This window comes from Hylobates moloch, unplaced genomic scaffold (assembly GCF_009828535.3).
Source record: "Hylobates moloch isolate HMO894 unplaced genomic scaffold, HMol_V3 SCAFFOLD_17, whole genome shotgun sequence".
Lineage (NCBI taxonomy): Eukaryota > Metazoa > Chordata > Mammalia > Primates > Hylobatidae > Hylobates > Hylobates moloch.
The window spans coordinates 76,140,056-76,167,479 of NW_026652292.1; the positions used below are offsets into that span (position 1 = coordinate 76,140,056).

A 27,424-nucleotide genomic window follows, 5' to 3' on the forward strand; every position below is an offset into this window, starting at 1 on the left:
CCTAATCTGAAAATAGAGTGCCCAGCAACTCAGGATCACTATTACCTTATTTAGAATCAAAATGTCCTTATTCTACAAGAAATCTCTGCAGTTATCCAGTTGAAGCTTTCAGTTTTACTAATGTGGAAACTGAGGCCCAGAGAAATCACATGAGCAGCCCACTTACTGGCAGACCTGCGGCTAGAACATGGGTTCCTGCCTTCCTGTCTGGTGCTTTTCAGTAGCCCCTGCTGCCTCTGCACAGCAGTCTGGTGCTTAAGGGCCTCTTGGTTACCTGTGTGGTAGCCCCCACTGGCTCCTGTAACCTTTATAAGTCGGTAAGAGAATAGAAGAGCTGCCACTATGAGGCATCTCTAGGCCTATCCTCACCCCAGAACCTGTCATTATAAACTCCTGCATTCTCTAGTTTCTCATTCCCCACAGAGTTGAAGACAGCCAGGCAGACAAGGTGAAGGCACATCAGGCACTGTCCCAGGCACTGTGAGGGATGTTTTTGTTGCTTTTGCTTGCCCAACATTCCTTACTCCCTATTCCCAGACAGGGCATGCCTTTTCCATGGTTCTGGTGGGGGCTACATAGTATCCAAGCCACCTATTAACCACAGATTGAGGTGGACATAGACCTGACCAATTAAAGAAACATCCCTCTGGCCATAATGACTACTATAAGGGAGAGCTGAGGATCAAGCAGAACCAGCTAGATTTCCTTCCTGGGCTTTATGGATAAGAGCTAGAGAAAGAAGCTCTATCCCTGGGTTTTCCAGTTATATGAGTTAAGGCATGCCCACTTTGTTTAGGTTAATTTACATTAGGTTACTATTACTTGCAACCAAAAGAACTTGGACTCATGTAGGCACCTGCATACCTTTTCTTACTTCATCTAACAACTTTATAAGGTTGCCATTACTCACTCTATTTTAGCCATAAGGTAACTGAAATTCAGTGGCTTCCTCAAGTTCATATAACAGATTAGATACATTCAAATTCAAGTCTTTCTGCCCCAGGTTCCATTCAGTATTCAGTATTCAGAATTAACTCAAGAAGAAGAAACTCACTGCCATTCAGAAACCAAAGAAATTCTGGTTTAAAAATTACAGGAGGATGTAGTGGGCAGGGCGAGAGCAGCATTAAACCAGGTCAAAGGACCTGGCTTCTACTTCTGGCTCTGTCCTATGACCTCAACTGCTATGACTTTGGGCAAATAATTTCATTTATTTGGGTGTTAGTGTTCTTATCTATTAACAAAATGAACGCAAGGTCCTTTTGAGTGAAAAAAAAAAACCACAAACAAACAAACAAACATGGGTCTGCTTTAAGCATACAGATTCTACTGTTACTATATGTCAAGTAGATTTCAACTTGAATGTGAAGCCTAATAACAGGTAATGGCTCCTGGGGTACAATGTTGCAAAGTATTCTGAGCTATAGGGATCCACTAAGAAATTAGCATTGGCTTCCATCATCACAAGGAAGAAAAGAAAGTAACAGCTGCATACCTGCCACACATCTGCCATCACTGAAAGAGTTTCACCTTGGCAAAGAAATGTTACCATCTTTTACAAATGCAGACAGTACTTCTGCACCACTGCTGATTCATCAGTACCTGCTCAGGATTTTCATTCATTCCTCACACACTTAACTAAAGCAAGGAATGAAAGTGCAAGAAAACTAAGTGGTTTGGAAAATATAGCTTGGTGCCACTAAAGAAAATATGTCTAAATGGCCTACATGAGGAGGGGGGAGGTAGTTCAGGGGAACAATAATAATCGGTCTGGTTTCTTAAAATACATACATATATGGACTATGTGAGTAGGGTAACTCAGAAGCTACCCTACTTAGCTTGTGAGCTAAGTAGGGTATTATCATGTCCACTTTATAGAAATGGAAAATGAGAGTCAGACTTGCCCAAGTTCACCCATTTCTAAGTAGCAGAAGCGAGATCTGAACCCAAGGCCCAGGTCTCTTTCCAATCCCACCATCCTCACTAGTCCCACACTTCAAATGAGTTAACTAATCAAATTCCCATTGCAGAGTGACATATTCATTATTATTTGGAGTTGTTTGAATAATATAAATTCCTCCCCCAAATAATCTGAAAAGTTATTACTCTCCATTTGTAATTGAATGGGTAGACATGCATTTGAGTATGTATAAATTTAGCAAAATTGACCATAAAAGTTAAATGCTTAAAAGAATGATGCAGAAGCAATCAGCCTGTTGGTGGAAGGTAGGGAAGGAAGATTTAGTTTCAATGCAATTTTATTCAACTTAATATAACCTCTACAACAATTTAATGAGATGGAAATCTGGCATCAGGCATATATTTGAGGAATGGAATGGAAGAATAGAAATTGAACCAGATAAAACGCATTCTAGAAGTAACAGCAAATGCTTCAAGGAAGGCACTTACCAAAAGGCATACTATAACTTATTACATTTCATTAAGTCTGACAACCAGGGCTAAACCTGAATTAGAATATGTGCTTCTGGTATTGACCACACTTTTCTGTATAAGGAATCCAGACCAAACAAAATAACAGCCAAACTTTTGACACATCTAATTGTAGTAAAAGCACAGGACATCCATCACTAGCTCTTCTAGTTAAACTTCCCACAAGAGAAGATGGGGAGTGGGGAACAGTTGCAAGAACAGGAGATAATACACAAAGCAATGACAACATAAAATCAAAATTGCTTAAAAGAATGTATGTTTCCTCTACGTCAGGGGGACAGTGTCCCTGAACAACACAGCCCATGTACTCACTTAAGGTGATATGACACCTTCTCACATCAATACATAGCAGAATTGGAAGTTTCATTGTCATGCGGTCCAACCCTGCGACATATGCACAAAATTTTTCTCAAACATCTCTGAAAAGCAGTCATCACTCTGTTTAATTACTTCCAGTGACAGGGAACTCAGCACCCTACGGGACTGTTACTGTCCCTGAGGCCCATTAACTCAAAAGTCTAAAACACATTTTCACCACTCAGGGAGAGGTGGAAGTGATCACAGGGCTCTCCAAAGGCCTTGCCAACCCAACTGTGCCTCTTGTCTCTACCATTCCCAAATCCCCCCTTTCTCTGAGCAGGACTCAAAATTAGCACAGTGTTAACAAATCAGTGGTTTCAGAGTTAGAAGGGACCCTTAAAAAGCCAATACTGTGATATTCATACCACAGTTCTACAAAAGGAACCTCAGGAAGTGCTTGGGCCAAACTGGGAGGGAGAGGGTCCTGTTTCTCTTCCTCTTATTTCAACCTAGGAAGCTCCCACTTTAATTTGTTACATATAGAGGATCAAGGTAGTTTTTTAAAAGGAGGAGGAGGAAAAAAAGGACCATTTACAAGTAAATAAGCTGAGGTCTTAAAACTTGCTTAATGAAATCATATAGCTAATAGTTGCAGGGTTCAGACAACAACCTGGTCTCTTGGCTCCTTCTCTGGTGCTTTCTCTACCATATAACATCTGACCGCCCACAGGGCAAAATTCAAACTCTGCAGTGATATACAAAGCCCTTTAAGATCTTCCCCTGTCCAATTTTTATGAGAGTCCCACATTCCAGTCTCACTCAAATGTTTATTGAACCAACGTATGTCAGACTGTTACCTACCTCCACAGCTTAGCGCATACTATTCTCTTAGCCTGAGATGCCCTTCTGCACTGGAACCAACTAATCCTCTTTCAAGATTTGTTTTAGGCATCATCGCCTCCATAAAGCCTTTTCTGATCCTCAGGTAGAACTGACCACATTCTTTTTGTGCCCTACACAACACTTGCAAGGCTTTATGGCACTTTTTTTATGTCTATGTCCGTCTACTCCACCACTGCTTTTATATCATATTACTCTAACACGAGGCTGGTCAGAAGGTAGGTGCTTCACAGAGGTTCATCAATAGGGCGAGTGTATTCATCTGGTCCACTCCCCTTTCTAATGTTTAAGTATCCTCTGCTAACTGTCATGAATGCATGCATGCATGCATACATTCATTCAAAAATATCTGAGTGTCCATACAGTGCCAAGTGTATGCCAAGCAGACTAGGACTTACTGTGAAATTAATGAGGCTTAAGCTTTAGGATCCCTCTCTTCAATCTTCCAAAGCTCTGAATCTTTCTTGGTGATTTTTATTTCTTAAAGAGGGCAGACAGAACTATATAAGCTTTAGGCCCCATAAAACCTAGATACCTCCTTGGTGTCACGAACACAAAAGGGAACAAGACAAACAGCTCTCCTCTTATGCAGTTTTCTGTTTAATGGGAAAGACAGCCATTTGTTCATTCACTCATTCAACAAACATTTACTAAGCAATGCTATGAGTCATGCATTCTGAGATGAAAACAACACTGTCCCTGCCCTTAAGGAAAAGGTTCCTGTTCCCAGGGAGATGAAGGGACACCTGCTCTGATCAGGGAACAGAAAGTAGTTGAGGTGACTGTAACACTGTGTTTGCGAAAGATTACCCAAAGCCCGTCTCAAGAGGAACTGAGTCCTACTTATTGCAGAGACAAAGGGAAGAAAGACTTCGGCTGAATACGGTTTTTTAATCTCAACTGGAGGTGGGAGGCAGACAAGTAAATAGAACAGGCAAATATGGTGTGGTCAGTGCTGCAACAGGAAGCGAAGGACTGTCAGGAGGTTTCCCCTGAGTGCAAGTCTGTAGTGACGGCGAACTCATGACCTCAAGAAGCCGCCCATGCACTTTCCAGATAGAGATTTCTGAGCGTCTCCTTTCTCGTCCCCCAACCCCAGCTGCCGCAGGAGAAATCTGTTCCCCGATATGCGTCCCCCTTCCTCAAAATAAGGCTGTTCCTTCCCCAAAAAGCTGTAGGGTCTCTGAGGCCAACTCTCCTGTCCCCCTGAGGGCCATCCCCTTCACACAATGCTTACGGGACGGGGTCTGGTTTGGGGCCCGGGGTCCCTGTCGCAGGACTGCCCCCTCCTCAACCCGCCGTTTCCATAGCAACCAGCTCACCACTTCGCGGGCCCGGCTGGAGAAGTCGCCCTTGGGCCGGGGGCTCCGGCGGAACAGCTCATCCCGGCTGCCATCGACCCCGCCGCCCACCGCCACTCCCAGCGCCTTGTTCCGCGTCTTCACGGTCTTGACGCTGGCCCGGAATAGCAGCGTGATGTCCACCGCCATAGCGACCCGCACCCGCAGCCCAACACTGTGCCCGCTCACGTAAGCAGCCGGCGACCGCGGCGCAAACCTGGCAGCTGGAGGACTGGTCCTGCCTCACACGCCTCCCCCCGGCAACGGCGACGCGAGAAGAAAGGTTCCGGCCTGCGCCCTGCTACCGCGGCGGCAGGAAAAAGGTTCCGGCCTCAGCCGGCATACCTGGCGGAGGAGGAACCGCGCGACGCGCACTCGGGCGCCGGTTTCAGCAAAGTTTGGAGGGTTTAGCTGCGCAGAGAGCTCAGCGAGCTCTCCTGTACCTGTTTGGGGCGTATGGGCTCCGGGAGCGTGAGGACCGGGAAGCTGGGAGGCTCCTTCCCTTCTGGTGGCTCCTTCACTGAGACCGGGCGGTTTGGTTGCGGGGGACGTGGAGGCGAGCCACCCTTGACCTTTGACTGCAAGGACTCACCTTGAGCAGGATAGAGGCAAGTGGACGGTGACCCTCGGGGTGCAATAAGTGCCGAGACAGAGCAGTTGTGCAAGGCACAGAGCTAGAGGCCTTTCTTCTCCAACCTTCAGTCACCTCTTTGTAAAGTGAAGCCAGCATTCTCCTCGGAGTTTACTGTGAAAATTAAGTGAGCTGACGCGTGCCGTGTTTTGATGTTGCTTGGCTCCTAGTAAGTGGCCAATAAATGGTAGTAATCGTTAATAATGTTATTATTATAATCACTCTTATTTGTGGTAAAGGAAGAGGCTGTAGAGAAAAGGCGTCACCTGTGCAGAGATTTGAAGGATGAATAGGAACTTTAGATAGAGACAAAGGTGAAAGAGTGGCCCTAATGCCGCTGGATTCTGTTCATCCTTCATGCATAGTTTTAATTGTGCCGTCTTGAGCCATAGCTATTAAAATTGGCAAGTCAGTCAATGAGTTTCTTCTGCATTTTAGGTTCATGTTCTGTTTTGTGTTGTTTTTTGAGATGGGGATGTACTATGTTGCCCACGCTGGATTGCAGTGGCTATTCAGAGGCGCCATCCTAGCTCACTACAGACTGGAACGCCAGGGCTCAAACGATCCTCCCGGCCTCAGCCTCCTGAGTAGCTGGGACTATAGGCACGTGCCACCGTGCCTGGCCTATGGTTCAGTTGTAATTCAAAATCTCATTGATTTCTTCAAGATTTCTTTTTTCATAAAGAGGATGCACAAGTAGAATATGTATTAAAACAGCGGTTTTAATGGTCAAGATAAAATTTTCATAATACTAAGATGTTATTTGCCTTTTCACTCTGATTTTCTCATGAGTTGCATGCAGTTGAGTTTGCTAGAGACTGATATTGCAACGGAATAAATGCAGAACAGCTGTTTTCTATTAAGCCATACTTCAAAAAAGGACTTTCAAAAACATCAAAAGTTTTTGTTTTGATTTCTCATATAGTAAATATTGATAATGTCAATATAAACAAAAATTGTTTAGAGCCCTTAATAATTTTTAAGTGTGCAAAAGATTTGAGACCAAAAGTTTGAGAACCACTGTGTTAAAGAAAAAAAGTTTATCAGAAAGAGATGTCAAGAAAGTATATATTTACCAGAAAGGAGGAAGGAAAAGATTTTTTTTTTCCTTTGAGGCGGAGTCTCGCTCTGTCGCTCAAGCTGGAGTGCAGTGGCGCGATCTCGGCTCACTGCAAGCTCCGCCTCCCGGGTTCACGCCATTCTCCTGCCTCAGCCTCCCGAGTAGCTGGGACTACAGGCGCCCGCCACCAAGCCCAGCTAATTTTGTGTATTTTTAGTAGAGACGGGGTTTCACCATGTTAGCCAGGATGGTCTGGATCTCCTGACCTCGTGATCCGCCCGCCTTGGCCTCCCAAAGTGCTGGGATTACAGGCGTGAGCCACCGCGCCCGGCCAGGAAAAGATTATTTAAACCCAAACTGTAGCCACTTCTTGCAGTTTAAGGAAAATAAATTTCCATACAGCTTTCTTCCCCCTACTGAGGAAGAGAGAAAGAAATTACAAAATATCTGCCAGTGATTCTATCTTGCATAAATGGCCCTTTGTTTAATCCAGACATTAATCAGTTTTTGGCTATGCAAAGTTAAGCCTGGGGCACAGTAGAAGGAAAGAGAGATTGCCTTGCATAATAAAGTGAGGGGAATTGAATTGGGGGGAAAAAAAGAGAAGCCAGAACCCAGGGAGGGGGCCAGGAAAGTACAAAGTAGGTAACTGGGAAGGATCTTTGAGTGGGAGGGAGGCTGAACTACACCAAGCCTTCGGTGAGTGGTGCCTTGTGTAAATGGTGTGTTTGGTGCAGTTGGATATTTTGGGTAGAAGGGTAGGGGCAAAGATCTAAGTTTTCTGTCAGGATTTGCAAGAGCAGAGAAGATTGTCATGGATATAAGACCCAAGTGAGCTCAAAACATCAGGCTGTAAATCCACAAGTGACCACAAGTACATAAAATTCCTAAATAAGTCACAAAGATCTTGAGGAGGCTGCTGAAGTTTCCACAGACCATGGGATATGGGGCTGTGCTTTTTACATTTTGTGTTTACTCTTTAATTTCAAAGAGCAAAGTGACTTCAATTGACAGTTGACTAATATTAAGCCCCATGAAGCTGAGAGGGGATGTGGCAGAAATGTTGTGAGAGTATACTACTGCAACTCCAGGGCTCAAACGATCCTCCCGGCTCAGCCTCCTGAGTATCTGGGACCATAGGCGCGTGCCACCATGCCTGGCCTGTTGGATGTAGTACACAACTGCCCAGTTGGATGTAGTGTACAAATTATGTTTTCTTTTTGCATTCAGCAAACATTCAGTGGGCGAGACACTGTTCTGAAAAATACAGTCGACTCTTGAACAACACAGGCTTGAACTGCATGTGGCCACTAATACTCAGACTTTCTTCTGCCTTTGCCACCCCTAAGACAGCAAGACCAACCCCTCCTGCTCCTCAGCCTACTCGATGTGATGATGGTGAGTATGAAGACCTTTACTTTATGATGATCCACTTCCATTTAGTGGATAGTAAATATATTTTCCTATGATTTTCTTAATACCATTTTCTTTTCTCTAGCTTACTTTATTGAAAGGATACAGTATCTAATACATGTGACATACAAAATATGTGTTAACGGACTGTTTATGTTATTGATAAGGATTCTTGTCAACAGTAGGCTATTATTAGTTAAGATGTTAGGGAGTCAGAGGTTATACACAAATTTCCAACTGTGAGGGGTGGAGGAGTCATCAAGGATCAACTGTATTGGCACCCCTAAATATGGCTCACTACAGCAGCAACACCTATACAAGGAGACTAGAGTAGGCTGCCAGTGAAAACCAACGTGTCATTTCTGGGCAGCAAATTTAAGAGCTAACATATGATTCATCATGCTCTTTTCCCTCTGCTGTGACAACCCTTAATGTTCCAATGTTCCATCAGCCTGAGTCCTTAAGTAAAGATGACATGGAGCGTAGCCAACCAAGGACATTGTATTAATCAGAGTTCTCTAGAGGGACAGAACTAATAGGATAGATGTATATATAAAGGGGAGCTTATTAAGGAGTATTGACTCACATGATCACAAGGTGAGGTCCCACAATAGGCCATCTGCAAGCTGAGGAGCAAGGAGAGACAGTCCAAGTCCCAAAGCTGAAGAACTTGGAGTCGGATGTTCCAGGGCAGGAAGCATCCAGCACGGGAGAAAGATGTAGGCCAGAAGACTAAGCCAGTCTAGTCTTTCCATGTTCTTCTGCCTGCTTTTCTTCTGGCCATGCTGGCAGCTGATTAGATTGTACCCACCAAGATTGAGAGTGAGTCTGCCTTTCCCAGTTCACTGACTCAAATGTTAATCTCCTTTGGCAACACCCTCACAGACACACCCACAAACAATACTTTGCATCCTTCAATCAAGTTGACACTCAATATTAACCATCACAGACATGTACTAAGATTGAGAATTGTCCACAGATTTGTGGGTGTTTGTTAACTGCAGCATAATTAGCCTGTCCTGACTGATGACAACCCATATCTAGGTATCTACCAAAACAAGAATATTAGATGTATTCTCCACTCACCGTCATAACAGTATTATTCCTCAGTGAATGAAGCATGGAGAGGAAAGAACAGTTGTGCCTAAGCCTAACCACTGGAAAAGACCAGACTGGCAGGCTCAGAGTGGCAGAAACCTTGGAAGACTGTGACCATGGCAGGGTAGAATTTATAACACAAGAGGAAAGGCCTTCAAAAACATATACCTTCACATTAGGAAGTAAACTTAATGAAATTCATTGAAAACCATTTATCCCCCCTCAGGGACTCTGGAAAGGACCCTGACTCTAGGGGTGAGAAGCTCAAAGAAGAAACTTTTGTTCCCAAGAGGGAACCTAGATAAAGAATTCAGGGTGGATTTCTTTTGCTTTTTTTTTTTTTCTTTTTTCTTTCTTTATTTCTTTCTTTCTTTCTTTTCTTTTTTTTTTTTTTTGAGACAGAGTTTTGCTCTTGTTGCCTAGGCTGGAGTGCAATGGCGTGATCTCAGCTCACTGCAACCTCCACCTCCTGGGTTCAAGCAATTCTCCTTCAGCCTCCCAAGTAGCTAGGATTAGAGATGTCCTCCACCATGCCCAGCTAATTTTTTTGGGGGTGTGTATTTTTAGTAGAGATGGGGTTTCACCATGTTGGCCAGGCTGGCCTCGAACTCCTGACCTCAGGTGATCCACCCACCTCGGCCTCCCAAAGTGCTGGAATTACAGGCATGAGCCACTGAACTCAGCCCAAGGTGGGTTTCTTCTGGCAGCTCCCCCAGAAGTTTAGCTTTGAAACAGATGTGCCGAAAAAAGGGAGGGAAAGGCAGGAAGCAAATAGGAGGTTGTTGTGGTCCAGCCCTTTGAGGTGTGGCCTTTGTTCCCCCACTGCCCATTGAAGTAATATGGTTTGGCTGTGACACCACCAAAATTCATCTCGAATTGTGATCAGAATTGTATCCCCATGTGTCAGGAGAGGGACCTGGTGGGAGGTGATTGGATCGCGGGGGCAGTTTCCCCTATGCTGTTCTCATGATAGTGAGTTCTCATGAAATCTGATGGTTTCATAAGGGGCTCTTCCCCCTTCACTCTCTCCTGCTGCTGTGTGAAGAAGGTGCCTGCTTCCCCTTTGCCTTCTGCCATGATTATAAGTTTCCTGAGGCCTCCCCAGCCATGCAGAACTGCGAGTCAATTAAGCCTCTCTCCTTTATAAATTACCCAGTCTCAGGTAGTATTTTTATAGCAGTGTGAAAATGGACTCATACACAGAGAGTACCTAAAGGAGGGGCTACCACCACCTCATTCCTACCTGATTCTTGTTCTGGCCTGCTGGCTTGTTTCATCCTACTTTCTGTCTCCTCCCACCCTGTAATGAGCTAAATGTTGGCCCCCCAAAAGGTATGTCCACATCCTGATCCCTAGAACCCATGAATCTGACCTTACTAGGAAAAGAAGTCTTTCCAGATATAGTTAAATTAAGGACCTTGAAATGAAGAAATGATTTTGGATTATCCTAGTGACCCCTAAATCCAATAGCAAATGTCTTTAAAAGAGACACACAGAATGGAAGGCCACATGAAGACAGAGGCAGATACTGGAGAGATACAGCCACAGGCCCATGAATGCTGATGGCCGACCAGAAACCGGACGAAGCAAGGAAGAATTCTCCCCTAGAGTCTCTGAAGGGATCGTGGCCCTGCCAACATCTTGATTTTGGACTTCTGTCCTCCAGGACTCTAAGAAACAAATTTCTGTTAAATCACAAAGCTTGTGGTCATTTGTTACTCCAACCATAGGAAATTAACGTGTACCCTAACTTTTCCCTGCCCATCCTTCCTCCATTACCTATTCTCTACTTCCTGGGTGTGGCCCTCAGCCCCTGTTTGGGTTCTCAGCCCTGCAGGTAAGCTACCTTCAGCTTCACTGGGTTTGTACCTTTCTTGTGGTTGATAAGTCTTGCAGCTGCCTAGCCTGGTACTCTTCTTTCCTACCCCATCTCTTCTTTGATCTCCCCTTGGAGAATCACAACTGACCAGGCCCCCTGTCCCACAAGGAAAACTAGAGGCCAGAATGAACTTGATCTAACCAAAAAGCACACCAAAGTGGGCTCTTTTCATCAAATGTGCAGCAGAAAGGGTGTCCATGCAACAAATATTTCACTCTCCCTGTGTGACTCAGAGAAGGTAGACATACTCAACTCTTGTTTCCAACTTCTCTATTTAGGAGCTATTTGAATGCAAAAGATAGGAGAGAGCTTGTGTGAAAGTTCTGGCAGTGGCTGTGGCATCTGGAGTGTCTGCACCCAAAGAGTTGCCCTTCTCAGTCTATAAAGACCATTCAGCCAGGCGTGCTGGCTCACACCTGTAATCCCAGCACTTTGGGAGGCCAAGGCGGGTGGATCACCAGAGGTCAGGCATTCAAGACCAGTCTGGCCAACATCGTGAGACCCCATCTCTACTAAAAATACAAAAATTAGCGGGACGGGCATGGTGACGCACGCCTGTAGTCCCAGCTACTCGGGAGGCTGAGGCATGTCACTTGAACCTGGGAAGCAAAATGAATAAAAGAAAGCCCATTCTATTATGAGCAGTTCAAGTAAGTGCAGAGAGAGGAAGGGGACAGTTGCCCACATAGCCAAGTCAGTCCCAGGCATAGTGAACAAGTTGCCTCCAGAACTTCAAGATTAGGAGCCACTGGATAATGAGAGTCAGCACGGGGACAAAACAGGTGCCAAGATGTCAAGGATTCTTCTTTTGTCATCCTGAGTCCATGTGACTAAATTTCAAGAGGTCAGGTTAGAAAGAGCAAAGTTGGTGGGGCATTACCTGTGGTTTGAACTTCTACCTGTCATATTTCAGGCAATCACCATGAGGAGTTTGACTTAGGAAATTAAGGAAGACATGTCCTTTTGTTGATTTTCACATGGGAAGACAAGGGTGTGTATGTGTTTGTGTGTGTGTGTGTGTGTGTGTGTGTCTGTGTGGTGAGACACATGGGTTAAAAACTAACTGGTTCTCAATTTGTGGTGTTTCCTGCCGTCAGCAATGGTCTTGGGGATGACCCCCACTCCTCCCTTCTAGCCCCCAAGAAGACTACAATTGTCTCTTGCTCCAAGTTAGTCTTCAGGAATACAAAGCCCAGCAAGTGCATGGGGGCTCAGTGTGACGTGCACACTGTGTGGCACAGCCCAAGAGTCTGGCTTTGGAGGCAGTGATCTCTCAGAACTAAGATCATCCTGAATTAAGACCACCCTGTCAGCATCCCTTTACTTAGACTATACAGGATGGTCTTTGGGCTCCACAAATATCCTTGAAGCCAAGAGTCACAATGTGGGTGGGAATCACAAGCCCAGCCAGCAGGCAAAGATGGAGGCCGGAGGGCAGCTGAGCATCCATTGTCACTGGTGTCCACTCCCAGAGCTACTCGAAGGTGGGCACTAGCAAACAAAAGCCCTCAGAAGAGAGAAGGGGACATCATTGCCCTGTTAACCCCCATCCTGTCTTTGGCCTGTAGGCCTCTGCACACTGTAAGCCTAGACCAGCCTCAACTACGTCATACATTTGACTTTTTTCCTCTGGACAGTGGTAGCCTGGAGTATTGCAATACCCATGGAATTTTTATAGGGTACCTAAGGGATATTTATCAGATCTCTGAGTTCTTTCCAGTTAAAACAGAAGTCCAGGAAGCAGTTAACAGAGGATGACTAATAGGAAACAAAAACACAACACCACTACAACCTGAGATTCAGAAATGGAAAGACTTGGGTTTGAATTCAGCTGCCCTATTCACTAGCTGTGTGACTCTGGGCAAGTTACTTCACCTGTCTGAGCCTCTGTCTGAAAAATGCAGACAAACCCTATTAACCACTCCTGATTTCTGTGAGTAGGGATTTCCTTTTCACACCTCTCCATGGAAGCAGCCTTAGTCATCTGGTTTTGGGGCAACATCGGCCAGTCTAAATTTTTCAGTTGGTTGAAGCGATCTACCAGTTGGGGATATTTGCTCTTTTGCCTTCACCCTTTAATCTGAGCCAGTAGGAGGCAGTGACCTGGCTGAGGACTGTGTTCTGCAGACTCATACATTACCTCAGAGGGAAGCTAAAAACCAGAACGCTGCCAGAACTCTCTCTTTCTGCCTCTCCCTTCCTCATCGTCATTATCTCCTCAAGTCCGTTTTCTCTGCTTCTGTGTTCCTACGGCTGAACACGAGCCCCACTCAACTCCTACATTTATTAATATATGGGATACCCGTTGATATGGTTTGGCTGTGTCCTCATTCAGATCTCAACTTGAATTGTATCTCCCAGAATTCCCACATGTTTTGGGATGGACCTAGGAGGAGGTAATTGAATCATGGGAGCTGGTCTTTCCTGTGCTATTCTCATGATAGTGAATAAGTCTCATGAGAGCTGATGGGTTTATCAAGGGTTTCCACTTTTGCTTCTTCCTCATTTTCTCTTGCTGCTGCCATGTAAGAAGTCCTTTTCACCTCCCGCCATGATTCTGAGGCCTCCCCAGCCATGTGGAACTGTAAGTCCAATTAAACCTCTTTTTCTTCCTAGTCTTGGGTATGTCTTTATCAGCAGCGTGAAAACAGACTAATACAGTAAATTGGGATCAGTAGAGTGGGGCATTGCTGAAAAGATACCCAAAAATTTGGAAGCGACTTTGGAACTGGGTAACAGGCAGAGATTAGAACAGTTTGAAGGGCTCAGAAGAAGACAGGAAAATGTGGGAAAGTTTGGAACTCCCTAGAGATTTGTTGAATGGCTTTGCCTACAATGCTGATAGTGATATGGACAATAAAATCCAGGCTGAGGTGGTCTCAGATGGAGATGAGAAACTCATTGGGAATTTAAGCAAAGTTGATTCTTGCTATGTCTAAGCAAAGAGACTGGTGGCATTTTGCCACTGCCCTGGAGATTTGTGAAACTTTGGACTTGAGAGAGATGATTTAGGGTATCTGGTGGAAGAAATTTCTAAGCAGCAAAGCATTCAAGATATGACTTGGGTGCTGTTAAAGGCATTCAGTTTTATAAGGGAAGCAGAGCATAAAACTTTAGAAAATTTGCAGCCTGACTGTGATAGAAAAGAAAACCCATTTTCTGGGGAGAAATTCAAGCTGGCTGCAGAAATTTTCATAAGTAGTGAGAAGCCCAATGTTAATCCCCAAGACCATGGGGAAAATGTCTCCAGGCCATGTTAGAGACCTTCATGGCAGCCCCTCCCATCACAGGCCTGGAGGCCCAAGAAGAAAAAGTGGTTTTGTGGGCTGGGCCCAAGATCCCCATGCTTTGTGCAGCTTAAGGGCTTGGTAGCCTGCACCCCAGCCTCTCCAGCCATGCCTGAAAGGGACCAACATATAGCTCAGGCTGTGGCTTCAGAGGGTCGAAGCCCCAGGCCTTGGCAGCTTCCACGTGGTGTTGAGCCTGTGGGTGCACAGAAGTCAAGAAGTGAGGTTTGGGAACCTCCACCTAGATTTCAGAAGATGTATGGAAATGCCTGAATGCCGAGGCAAAAGTTTTCTGCAGGATGGCAGCCCTCATGGAGAACCTCTGCTATGGCAGTGCAGAAGGGAAATGTGGGGTTGGAGTCCCCACACAGAGTCCCTATTGGGGCACTGCCTAGTGGAGCTGTGAGAATAGGGCCACTGTTCTCCAGCCCCCAGAATGATTGATCCACCACAGCTTGCGCCAGGCACCTGGAAAAGCCACAGACACTCAATGCCAGCCAAGAGAAAGCAGCTGCAAAGCCACAGGGGCAGAGCTGTCTAAGACTGTGGGAAGCCACCTCTTGCATTGGTGTGACTTGGATGTGAGATCTGGAGTCAAAGGACATCATTTTAGAGCTTTAAAATTTGACTGTCCGCTGGATTTCGGACTTGCATGGGCCCTGTAACCCCTTTGTTTTGGCCAGTTTCTTCCATTTGGAATGGCTGTATTTACCCAATACTTGTATCCTCATTGTATTCAGGAAGTAACTAGCTTGTTTTTGATTTTACAGGCTCATAGGTGGAAGGGACTTGCCTTGTCTCAGATGAGACTTTGGACTGTGGACTTTTGTGTTAATGCTGACATGAGTTAAGGCTTTGAGGAACTGTTGGGAAGGCATGATTGGTTTTGAAATGTGAGAACATGAGATTTGGAAGGGCCAGGGGTGGAATGATATGGTTTGGCTATGTCCCCATTCAAATCTCAACTTGTATCTCCCAGAATTCCCACGTGTTGTGTGAGGGACCTAAGAGGAGGTGATTGAATCCTGGGGCCGGTCTTTCCCATGCTATTCTCATGATAGTGAATAAGTCTCACGAGATCTGATGGGTTTATCAGGGGTTTCCACTTTTGCTTCTTCCTCATTTTCTCTTGCTGCCACCATGTAAGAAGTGCCTTTCGCCTCCCGCCACGATTCTGAGGCCTCCCCAATCATGTGGAACTGTAAGTCCAATTAAACCTCTTTCTCTTCTAGTCTCGGGTATTTCTTTATCAGCAGCATGAAAATGCACTAATACACCCCCAGTCACAGAAAGGGTCTAACTTGATGTGTCAATCCCAAGTCCCAAGCTGGCCCAGTTTGAGACAGACCTTCCTCTGGTCCAGTCAGCTAGGCTTTAGCATCTGAGTCATATGGGTCCAACGTGACTGTCAGGACACACTCTGGCTGGAGATTTGTGGGGAGGGGATATGTTAATATTCTATTGCTGCTATAACAAATGATCACATTGTGGCTTAACCAATGCGAATTTGTTATCCTATAGTTATAGAGGTCAAAAGTCTAATGTGGGTTTCACTGGGCTAAAATCAAGGAGCTGGCAGGGCTGTGTTGCATTCTGGAGACTCTGGGGGAGAATCCATTTATTTGCCTTCTCCAGCTCCTAGATGCTGCCCACGTTCTTTGGTTCATGGCCCCATCCTCCTTCTCCGAAGCCAGGTATGATGGGTGAGATCTTCTCACATCGCATCACTCTGACACTGACTGTCCTGCCTCCCTCTTCCACATTTAAGGACCCCTGTCATGACATTGGGCCCACCCAGATAGTCCAAGATAAGCCCCCTATCTGAAGGCTAGCTGAGCAACATCACAAATTCCATCTGCAACCTCAGTGCCCCTTGCCAAGTGACATACATATTCACACATTCAGGGATTAGGACTTGGACATTTTTGGGGGGCTGTTATTCAGTCTACCACAAGGAAGTAGTTCCAATAAAAAGATGGGGTGATTATGAGCTGGGCAGACACCCCTTTTGTGTCTTCCTGGAAGACAGAGAGATCCACCTACTCTTTTCCATTTCTCAAACAATGTTTGTAGGCCTGCTCTGGTAATACTCCAAGGGTCTACAAAAATTAAGAAAACAGAACCTTTTCCCTTTGAGGATTTAACCTAGTAGGAGACACACCAATATCCAAACACAAGGCAATGTTCTTCTGAAATCTTCTAGTCCTTTCTACCTCTTTTAAGGTACTTATCCCACTCTGCTCACCCCATTTTAGAGGCGTCAACTCACAACAATGTGATCAACAGTCACCAAAGTTCAAGTCCTCTCTCTCCCCTCCTTCTCCTGGCCCCCAGGTTGGGAAGTTTGGTGCAACTTCTTCCCAGGACTGACTTTGTCCACCCCAGGAGTTTCATAAAGCACCTCATAAAAACCCATTTACTGGTTTCCCCAACATAATGGCAGAAATAAACCGCTTGATACACACTTGGAAATCCCTTCCAGAGAATGCGTGCATTGTTTTGTTGGCATGGCATCTTGGTTTCTAACTTGAATTTCCACCACCTTTGCTTTTTTGACGGTATCTTCCATTATTAAGATGGCCGAATCCTCCACTTTTTATTGAGTTGGACAGCAAATCACAGAATAAATGCTTTCCCTTGCACTTTAAAAGGATTTAATAGGAAAATATTTTTCCTACATCCTGTTTCAAGGGGAAAATGTGATTTTAAGGGGCATTTTATAGTTCACAACAGGATATTGAAGGGCATTTGGTTTTGCTTAGTTTATTATGACTGTATTTCTCCAGCATGAAGTAGTGTTTTTTGTGATTATTTAGATAAGTGTGATTATGGTAGGTAGGCAGCTATCGAATTATGGAAATTTAGGACTGGAAAGGGCCTTAAATATCATCCAAGCCAAACTTCCTCATTTTTCAGATGAGAAAACAAATGACTTGTCCAAGATCACATCTTGAGTTGCAGGGGAAAATGAGATTAGAATCTTTATCTTCCAACTGTTTAATGTCCCCCAAACAGTTTTGTGATGAGAGTAGGAGTAAGAGTAGCATTTATTCAAAGAGATCCCTATGTATCTGTAAGCACTTCTGAATATGAGAATCGGAGTAACTAATATGTGTGGATTTGTGTGTATTTCATTCATTCATTCATCCATTAAGCTAGCCAGTCAATGAGTCATATTCTAAACATATCCCCAGTGTCTACTCAGTAGGTGGCACGTGCTAGGTGCTGAAAATATAAAAACAAAGCTGAAGTCCCCTCCTTGGAGCAAGTCAAGGAGTAATGGACAGACAAGTGTGTACAGACGTAATTATAATTAAACATAAATGTGGTAACGGAGTTTGTTGTTTTTTCATGGCAGCTTCAAACCATGAAATTAAAAAGCTACTCTGCAGGGACAGGAAATGATCAGCACTCCAGAAATAGAGTTGGAGAGATGCTTTCCTTGTGGTCCATTTCTGGCCATTTCATTATCTCTGTCTTGATGGGACTCTATGGAGCAGGAACCACCTCTTAGCCTGGCATTGTGGCAAGAGCCTCAGTTCTGTGTCAGACAAGCTTGGGTTCAAATCCCAGTCACTTATTAGTAATGAGTTATTTCAAGATTATTTCCTCATCTATGAATAAAAGATAAAAATGCATCCATCAGGGTTGTTGTACATGTATATTAGTCTGTTCTCATGCTGCTGATAAAGATATGCCCAAGGCTGTGGAATTTATAAAGGAAAAAAAAAGAGCTTTAATGGACTCACAGTTCCACGTGGCTGGGAAGGCCTCACAATCATGGCAGAAGGTGAAAGGCACATCTTACATGGTGACAGACACGGAAAGAATGAGAGCTAAGGGAAAGGGGTTTCCACTTATAAAACCATCAGATCTCATGAGACTAATTCACTACCATGAGAACAGTATGGGGGAAACCGCCCCCATGATTTAACTATCTCCCACCAGTCCCTCCCACAACTCGTGGGAATTATGGGAGCTGCAATTCAAGATGAGATTTGGGTGGGGACACAGCCAAACCATATCAACGTGTTAAATGAGATGATCCATATAAAGTGTGTAGCACAGCATCTGGTGTAGTTAGTCATAAAAAATCCAGCCATCATGGCAATGGGGATGTTGAGGATGAACCTAGACAAAACAAACTTCAGACTGGCAATGCCGAGGTAGCTGGAGGTGGTGAGGAGTCTTCTTTAGATTTTGGAAGGAAGCTTGGTTCCTTTCAGTCCTCCATATCACCCAACGAATGTATGTTGTTCAAGAGCGAAGGCTGAGATGGTACCTTAGACAAGTGTTTGGAATTAAAGGAAGCACTTAGAAAGTAATCAGCCACATGGTTTGGGTAAATCTCAAAGAATGTTTCTGGGATTTGGAATATTTATTCTGGAGAAGAGAAGATTTAGGGGTTGGATGAAATGAAAGTCCTCAAGCACGTGAACCAGTGGTGGAGAGCAGCTGTTCCCTATTTCTGTTTTGGACTGAAGGAGAGGAAATGAGCTTACATTGAAACATGAGGGATTTAGGCTAAACACGAAGAAGAATTTCCTGGATGTGGGTGTTGTTGGACTTTGGAATGAGTTACCAAGGTGTCTAAAATAAGGACAGTGTCTCTCTGGCTGCAGATCTTGAAGTGTGGAAGCATTGGTTCCATGCAGAAATGTCTACACTCACACACTCTTTCCAAGTGGGAGAGTCTATGACATTAACGGGATCTTCTAACGTGAGGATATGAGTCTCAGTCAACCCCAAACCACTGTCCAAAACCTTGATCTAGCTTAAGAAATGGTTGTGGTAGGAGCTGGATGATTATCTCTGGCAATCTGCAGTTTGACATTCCACAAATAGCACGATTGCTTATGTAGGCTACTCCAGCGACCAAACACCTCCCCTCTTTGAAATGTATTAAGAAATTCTCTGCAGGGCTTCTTTCACCAAAAGTGCATTTAATAGAGCTTGGAATTTCCTCACAATGCATTTATTTTTGTTGATATATTTTTAGGTCTCCATTATTACTTGTCTTCCCCTTCCTTTGCATTGTAGGCATAAGCTATCAATAACCGGGCATTGACCACACTAGGGGGGTTCTCCCCTACCCTCCCAGGGAAGCTAAGTCTTTAGCTATTAATTTCAGAAGGTTTTAAGCCAACCACTAGTTTTCATAATTGTACATCAAAAAGGCAGGCAAATCGCAGCAGCTCTAAGTTCAAAATCAGGACGCAAAGGTCTCACTGTGAGCATCACAGCAAATAGTTTTGGGTTCCCCTCACCCCAAAAGTAGCCCACGATGGGTTAGGTTTTTATTTTTAAATAGATTTAGAGTTGAATAACTAGCCCTTGTAAGGGACTTCAACAAAGAGGCTGTATATTGGCAGATACTAAATATGCCCCTATACACCCCAAATTGTTTTGTCCAAAATGTCTCGTTTACTATAATTTCATTGATAAAGCCCCTGATTGTAGCCCAGGGACTTTCACATATTAGCTGCCTCCTGTTGGACCCACAGGCCTCTATTGGTGACTCCAAATCAGCCCTGCATGGCCCTCGATCCCCTCCTGTAGAGGGACTGGGTGATGGTATCTATAAACCAACAAGCTAGCTCTTTTCTGGTAAATCCCCCACAGAGTCCAGAAAAATATGCAAGCAGTCCTTTTACTTCAAGTTTCTACCCACACAGGGTCAACAGAGGGAGGAGAGGCAGAGGCAGCTGCCCTGGAAGCAGCCATCATCCCAGTCCCATAGCCAGCATGAAATCTTAGCCCGCTTTTCCTTACACACAGCTGTGGCCACTCTTCTAGTCAGCACCGAAATCTCCTCCCTGAAGACCTTCTTTCTCTTCCTCCCTTCTTCCTTCCTCCGCTTCTTGGTCCACTGAAGTCCCTGGAGATCCCCCGGGTCCTGTCCTCTTTGGGTTGTCATTGTCTTTGCTTCTGTTGCTCATGCCAGGGCTAAAGGAAATTTGCTGCACCCCCCCAGGCACTGTTGTCAGAGTGGACTCTGGGTCAACAAGTCAGACCTTTTGTTGGTGTGCTTCAAGTCTAAGCTTTGCAAGCTCCTTCTCTATGTTATGTCTGGCTCCTTCCTCTTTAGTTTGTCTTTTATTTGTCTTAGCCTTGAGGAGTGGAGGTTCCAGGAAATTGAGGATGGGAATATAATGGAAAATCCATTCCCCACAGGAAAATATTCTGAAATTTCTGGCTTGGGTGACAGGCTGTCATTGATAGAGATAGATAATGGTGAAAGTGATGATGATGATAGCCAATCCTATGTAGCACTCATTAAGTACCAAGCACTATTAAGTGCTTGAGGGAGAATAAATCATACAATCCTATGTGGCTCGTATTCTTGTCATATGCATTTTGTTGATATAAAAAAAAATCAAGGCACAGAATGGTTAAGACACATACCTGAGGTCATACAGCTAGTAAGTTGCAGAGCAAGAATGGAACCCAAGGCCGGGCGCGGTGGCTCACGCCTGTAATCCCAGCACTTTGGGAGGCTGAGGTGCGTGGAGCACAAGGTCAGGAGTTCGAGACCAGCCTGGCCAACATAGTGAAACCCCATCTCTACTAAAAACACAAAAAGTAAAATTAGCCAGGCATGGTGGCACACGCCTGTAGTCCCAGCTACTCAGGAGCCTGAGGCAGGAGAATCACTTGAACCTGGGAGGTGGAGGTTGCAGTGAGCCGAGATCATGCCACTGCACTCCAGCTTAGGCATCAGAGCAAGACTTTGTCTCAAAAAAGAAAAAAAATGGAACCCAAAAAGCTGAGCATGATGGCTCACACCTGTAATCTCAGCACTTTGGGAGGCTGAGGCGAGTGGATTGTTTTAGGTCAGGAGTTCAAGACCAGCCTGACCAACATGGTGAAACCCCCTCTCTACTAATAATACAAAAATTAGCTGGGCATGGTGGCGGGCACCTGTAATCTCAGCTACTTGGGAGGCTGAGGCAGGAGAATTGCTTGAACCCGGGAGGTGGAGGTTGCAGTGAGCTGAGATTGCGCCATTGCACTCCAGCCTGGGTGACAGAGCAAGACTGTCTCAAAACAAAACAACAACAACAAAAAAGAATGGAACCCAGGCAACTCAGCCCCAAAGTCTCAGGAAGAGTCATCAGGCCACAAGTGTGTGTGGACCAGCCAGGTGGAAAAGTAGAGCGGCAGGGGCAGGGACTCTGGCTTTGAGGCCAAGTGTGACCAGGAGAAGGAGCTTAGGGAGCCGTCTCACCCTTTGGGCTCCTGGCCCCACTGGGCTGCTCCTGCAGCTCTGCCTTGCTGGCTGAATCAACATCTCCTTTTCTCCATTTCAGTTTCATTCCCTCTTGCCCACACATCTTACTTATTAAAGCCACCCAATCCCACCCCAGGTGTCTCCAGGCTTAGTTTATACTTCCTGCCCTCAAAGTTACTCCTGGTGCCAGGATCTCCGCCTCACCATTCTTCTCCTGCCTGCCCATCCTCAAGGCTCACATTGACATGCAGCATCCCTAGGAGGAACTTGGCCGAGACTAGAAAAGCAGGGGCAATGCCGCCTCCTAGGGAAGGAGCATTTTCACGAGGCGGTTTTTTCCCTCTATCCTGCTCTGCCCCATCTCTGCTCCAGCTCCTAGAGCAGGAAAATGCAACAGCCTCATTTAGAGAATATAATTTACATAAAATAGTTTCCAAATTTATTAAGCAGACAGCGAAAGGAAACCCACAATTAAAGAGGCTTTGCACGCATTTGATATCTTTCCACTGCCTGAAGTATATCATCTTTCTGAATTAATGAGGTCTGGGCAAAAACTATAGCACAAAAGTATGCTTCGCTTTCAAGACTTCCGGGCCTTTATCATCCTGGGTGGGGCAGGCAGCAGGGGTAGGATTAGCAGGGAAGAGTTAGAGGCCAATCTCTCTTTTTAAGGATGTGTTGCCAGACTGAAATGGACAGGCTGGTACTGTAGGTACAGCCTTTTCTCTGTAAAGAGGGGAAGCGCTTTATATCTGGGGACACCCCAGTTTGTTCATTCAGCAAATTTTTTTAAAGAAATTTTTTTAGAGACAGGGTCTCACTCTGTCACCCAGGCCAGAGTACAGTGGTATAATCGTAGCTCACTGTAACCTTGAACTCCTGGGCTCAAGTGATCCCCTTACCTCTGCCTCCCAAAACACCAGGATTACAGGCAGGGGAAGGAGCGTGTGTTTGTATGTAACTAAGTATCCATCCATTGATTTTACTGTCATGTCTTTATCATTTACCTAACCCTTTATCCAGCCATCCACTTAACACATACTTTTTTGTTCTCAAAGTCATTCGAAGCAGGTTGCCAGAGATCTGGACCCAAGAGCAGCTGGGGAGGGAAGGGGTTGGGCAGGTTACCAGAGATGCCCAGGATGAGCTTCACTGAAGCCACATGCCACTGTCTCCTTAGTAGCTTGTGATGCAGAGAGAGCCTGGCTTTGGAGTCAGGCAGCACTGGGTTTGAATTCTGACTCATTGTGTTACCACCATCGGCTAATTCTTTTATCTTATTTCTTGTTTACCTTAAGAATGGAATCACGCTTAACCACAAGGGTGTTGGTGGATTAACTAGTAACGTTAGTAATGTGCTTATGATATACTATCTCTTATTGAAGTAGACAGCACATATTTTATTCATTCTCTAAGTATTTATTGAGCACCTACTATGTGTCAGGCATCGCCCTACCTGCAGGAACTGTAATAGAAACTAGGATAGCCCTGTCCTCATTGAAATTTTTTCAAGTACTTTCAAATTTTTTTCCAGTACTTTTGCTAGTTAAAACCCTACACGAGGTACAAGATCAATGTACAATTTGTATAAACTTTGAAGAGCAAAGCAAATAAGAGAGAGATTATCAAGAGCCAGAACTTCAGGGACAGATGCTCATATGATGTCATTATAAAAAGAAAATAACATGGAAAGGAGGCACGCAAAAAGTAACAAGAGGTTTTGTTGTCTGTTTTTTGTTTTTTAGAAAACCTATAAGCTGTTTGTAGAAAAGAAAAAGCAAACATGACCTGATGTTTCAGCTTCAGGCGTAATAGCCCAGACAGTTTTGAAATCCACAAGGGTAGTTTTCACTTCTTCGGAATGTCTTTTTTTGTTTTTTTCCTCCCAACAGTCTGGCTTCCTTTTCCCTTCAGTGGAATAACATATACAAACTCTACCTAAGAGTGCTGTGTGAAGTACATGCTAGCCTACAAGACATGTCTCTAACCAAGTCGAAAGAGTGCAGTATGCATTCATTCATTCAACAAATGTTTATTAACAGGTATTGTTTACCAAGCACTGTGTGTTAAGGACAAGATGATATGAAACAAGCAGACCCAGGCCTCAGGGAAGAGAGGCTGTTACATTCAGAGACAATTACCATACACTACAATGAATGCTTTGACGAAGGGATGCAAAAAAAAAAAACAGAACAAACAAACAAAAACAACAACAACAAAACCCCCACAGCAGTGTGGATCCCTCCCTGTGGGGGTGAGGAGAAAGGAAAACAGCTTCAGTGATCTCCAAGTCCTTGTGCCGGCCACTCTTCTTTCCTCTCTTCCTTCCTCCTCTTTCATCCTTCCTCCTCCCTTCTCTTTGGACATCACTAATAAAAGAGAAATAGATGTCAGAGACGTAGACATGGGGAGGGCTTTAATATCTAGCCTTATGGAACAAAATCCTTGGGACCCAATAGAACTTAGTGTTGCAGAGCTTTCTCCTGAGTTCAGCTAAAACCAGGCTCTTGTCACACAACCAGGGAAGATGACTCTTCCCTGCTCTTGGACACATAGAAGGGTGAGGAAAACAGAATTCATTGGGCGAAAAGCAAAAAGAAACAAAAACTCTCAGCAAAGTGAGAGGGGGTCTTGCCAACAACCTCTCTCCTCACAAATTGAATCCCAGGTTACCACAGAGGCCAGGTTCTTCTCCCCTGCAAACTTCATGAATTTCCCCTGGCTCTACCCCTTTCCCCCAGTAAGCAGGTGGGCCTCATTTAGAGAAAATCGTTTGGGAAAGGGCAGGCTTCATCCGGGTCCAGCAATCCAGTTTCTCAGCCTTCAGGCTGTTTTAGCCTTGGAGGTAGGGTTTCACCTGGGACACTTGGCTGCCCCCGTCTCTAACATTAGCATCTATTGCTATCCCTATCTTCGTTGGACACCTGACTCTCTCCTAGAGCAACCCAGCAAACGTCTGTCTATTATGTACTTAAATACCCCCACAGATTGGGAACTCTATCCTTTATGGGAAAGCTCTTTATATTTGGGACACCCCAGTTTGTTCATTCAGCACATTTTCTTTTCAACTTTTTTAGAGACAAGGTCTCACTCTGTCACCCAGACTGGAATGCAGTGGCGTGATCATAGCTCACTGTAACCTCAAACTCCTGGGCTCAAGTGATCCTCCTGCCTCAGCCTCCCAGGAGCTAAGGGCTACAGGCGTGTGCCACCACTCCCAGCTAGTTTTTTAATTTTTAAAATTTTTTTATAGAGATGGTGTCTCGCTATGTTGACCAAGTTTGTCTCAAATTCCTGGCTTCAAGCCATCCTCCCACCTCTGCCTCCCAAAACACTGAGATTTCAGCCCATGAGCCACCAACGCACCTGGCCTCATTCTCCAAATCTTTACAAAGCTTCAAAGACATCCCAGATGCTGGGAATACAGAGACGAATCAGATACAAACCCTGCCCTCCAGCTGTTCCCAGCATTCTTGCTCCTTTGCGGCCACCTCTTCTGCCCTGCTTTTCCACCTTGTCCCTTCTTCTGTCAAATGGCTTTTGGCTTGGTCACCACTTTGCCGGTGTTTCTTTCCAGAAGTGAGTCCCAGACTTCAGGTGTGGTCTGACTCACGTCCTATCGGGTCTCTCCCTCTGAAAACCGTGCTTGTATTAAAGCAGCTTGGGAGCTCATTAATGTTCTTGGCAGCCAGGTCCTACCCCTGACGTGCAGGAGCTGCCTGTCCACTTAGGGGACCCCTGTCTTTTTCACACATGAGTCTGTTAAGCCTCACCTCCCTCATCGCCTCCATGTGTGGGGCAGTTTTCAACAAATGTTCAGAGTCCAACACCTGCCCTTGTTAAACGTAATCTTGTTACACTAGTCCCCTTGTTTTAACTTCTCAAACCTTTTGAGTCTTGCTTCTGTTACCTAAGAAGACCTAGAAAGCTCCACATCTCCTCTTAAAATGTGTGTGTGTGTGCGTGTATTTGTACGCACACCCCTGGGTACAGCTCTGAGGAGCCCACCCATAGGTTTCTGAACAATCTTCCATGAATACAGCTCATTCATACAGACATTTATTCATTCTGCAACATTTATTCAATATCCCCTAACAAAACTTTCGTTTTTGAGCACTTTTTGCCCAGGCATTACAAAGATAATAGAAGCAAACGAATCCATACTAAGGAGTGAATTATTGATAGTGCTCACCTGCATTTTTTAAAGCAGAAAGTAGTATTTATTTTGGCCTAATTTCCACCTGTCAGAAAATTAAAACAGTGATGAATTGCATATTACTAACTACGTGTTATTATCAGCATCAAAATTCAAGTGTGCTCTGCTTAAAATTCAGAAGACGAACTTTCTCATTTAGAAAAGTTCATTCTGTTAGTGCCTGATCAGAATGGAATAAAAATTTCATGATGCATACATATTGATTGAATTTTTTTCTTTTTTTAAAAAAATGTATTTTATTCTGGATTCAAGGTGTGCATATGCATAGATGCTACACAGGTATAATTACGTACTGGTGGGATTGGGCATCTAGTGTGTCCATTACCCAAATAGTGAACACTGTACCCAATAGGTATTCTTCAACTCTATCCCCCACTCTAATGATCCCCCCTTTGGGAGTCCCCAGTGTCTGTTGTTTCCATCTTTATGTCCATCTTTATGTGCCCATTGTTTAGCTCCCACTTAAAAGTGAGAACATGTGGTATTCAGTTTTCTGTTTCTGTGTTAGTTTGTTTAGGGTAATGACCTCCAGCTCCATCCATGTTGTTACAAAAGACATGATTTTGTTCTTTTTTTTTTAATGACTGCTTCACCTTCTTAACTATCCCAAGGTGTTTGGTTCTTAAACTGATTGGTGAAATCAAGCAGTAATAGCAGAAGCAAGTGGAGACAAGGCTTGTTTAAATAGTATCATTAAGCTGACTCTGACAGAGGCCTTTCCATACACACCCAACCCTCTCCCCTATCAGAGCTTCTAGAGAGGGAGGCTGGCTAACCCTGGGATCCAGAAATATTTGGAGAATCCTCGGGCCGGGCGTGGTGGCTCACGCCTGTAATCTCAGCACTTTGGGAGGCCGAGGCAGGTGGATCACGAGGTCAGGAGATCGAGACCATTCTGGCTAACACGGTGAAACCCTGTATCTACTAAAAATACAAAAAATTAGCCTGGCATGGTGGCGGGTGCCTATAGTCCCAGCTACTCGGGAGGCTGAGGCAAGAGAATGGTGTGAACCTGGGAGGCGAAGCTTGCAGTGAGCTGAGATCATGCCACTGCACTCCAGCCTGGGAGACAGAGCGAGACTCTGTCTCACAAAAAAAATAAAAGAAAAAAAATTTGGAGAATCCTCAACATTCTTTCTACTCATCCCAGTGACCCACTTAACAGCATGGAGCTCAGAAATGTGGGGACCCCAGAACCCCAAGATCTTTAGCCCCAACTCACAACTTTCTCCCTTGCCATTGGAAAGGATTGAGGACCTTGGCTCAAATCTCTTGTTTCTCAAAGTGATTTCTGGCTCAGCCTATATCCAGGTGGAGTAAAGCTTTTACGTATTGTTTTGGAGTAGGTACGGCCGGACTAGGGTTTGCACGCCAGGAGTTAGGTAGAATTGGAGTAGCAGAGCCTTTAGCGGATCTGACCTCTGGGAAAAGTTCTAATGTGGCAATAATACCACTTTTCCATAGGATTATTACTTAGGTTAAATGGCATAATAGCTATAACATGCTTAACACAGTGCCAAGCTTGTGGTGTTTGTAAATGTTAGCTATTATTTTAGTTAGGAAAGCAAGCTAATGCAGAACATGATACGTAACACAAAATCCTCCTTATGCTTAAACA

The 27,424-nt window shown here is 44.7% G+C and overlaps 1 protein-coding gene and 1 long non-coding RNA gene across 6 annotated transcripts in view; one reads left to right on the forward strand and one right to left on the reverse strand.

The window, feature by feature from the left end:
• STX18 (syntaxin 18) overlaps nucleotides 1-5,602 on the reverse strand; it is a 120,548-nt gene extending 114,946 nt beyond the window's left edge. Inside the window, exon 1 of one of the 3 annotated variants that reach the window (XM_058430316.1) lies at nucleotides 5,584-5,602. Coding sequence is in view for 2 of the 3 variants with exons in the window: in XM_032135935.2 (XP_031991826.1) it covers nucleotides 4,974-5,141 (168 nt within the window). In the remaining variant the exon portion in view is untranslated. Of the gene's footprint in view, nucleotides 1-4,973; nucleotides 5,226-5,583 lie in introns of those variants that run through there. The other 2 variants (XM_032135935.2, XM_032135936.2) reach the window with 2 other exon arrangements.
• Nucleotides 5,175-25,984, forward strand: LOC116457020 (uncharacterized). 3 transcript variants are annotated; one of them, XR_004244881.2, is made up of 3 exons: nucleotides 5,175-5,791; nucleotides 7,913-8,080; nucleotides 23,483-25,984. It is a non-coding gene; the product is annotated as an uncharacterized LOC116457020 (long non-coding RNA). The 3 variants fall into 3 exon arrangements; XR_009210656.1 differs by lacking the exon at nucleotides 23,483-25,984 and adding an exon at nucleotides 10,664-10,967; XR_009210657.1 differs by lacking the exon at nucleotides 23,483-25,984 and adding an exon at nucleotides 10,680-10,967.
• Nucleotides 25,985-27,424: the final 1,440 nt, after the last annotated feature.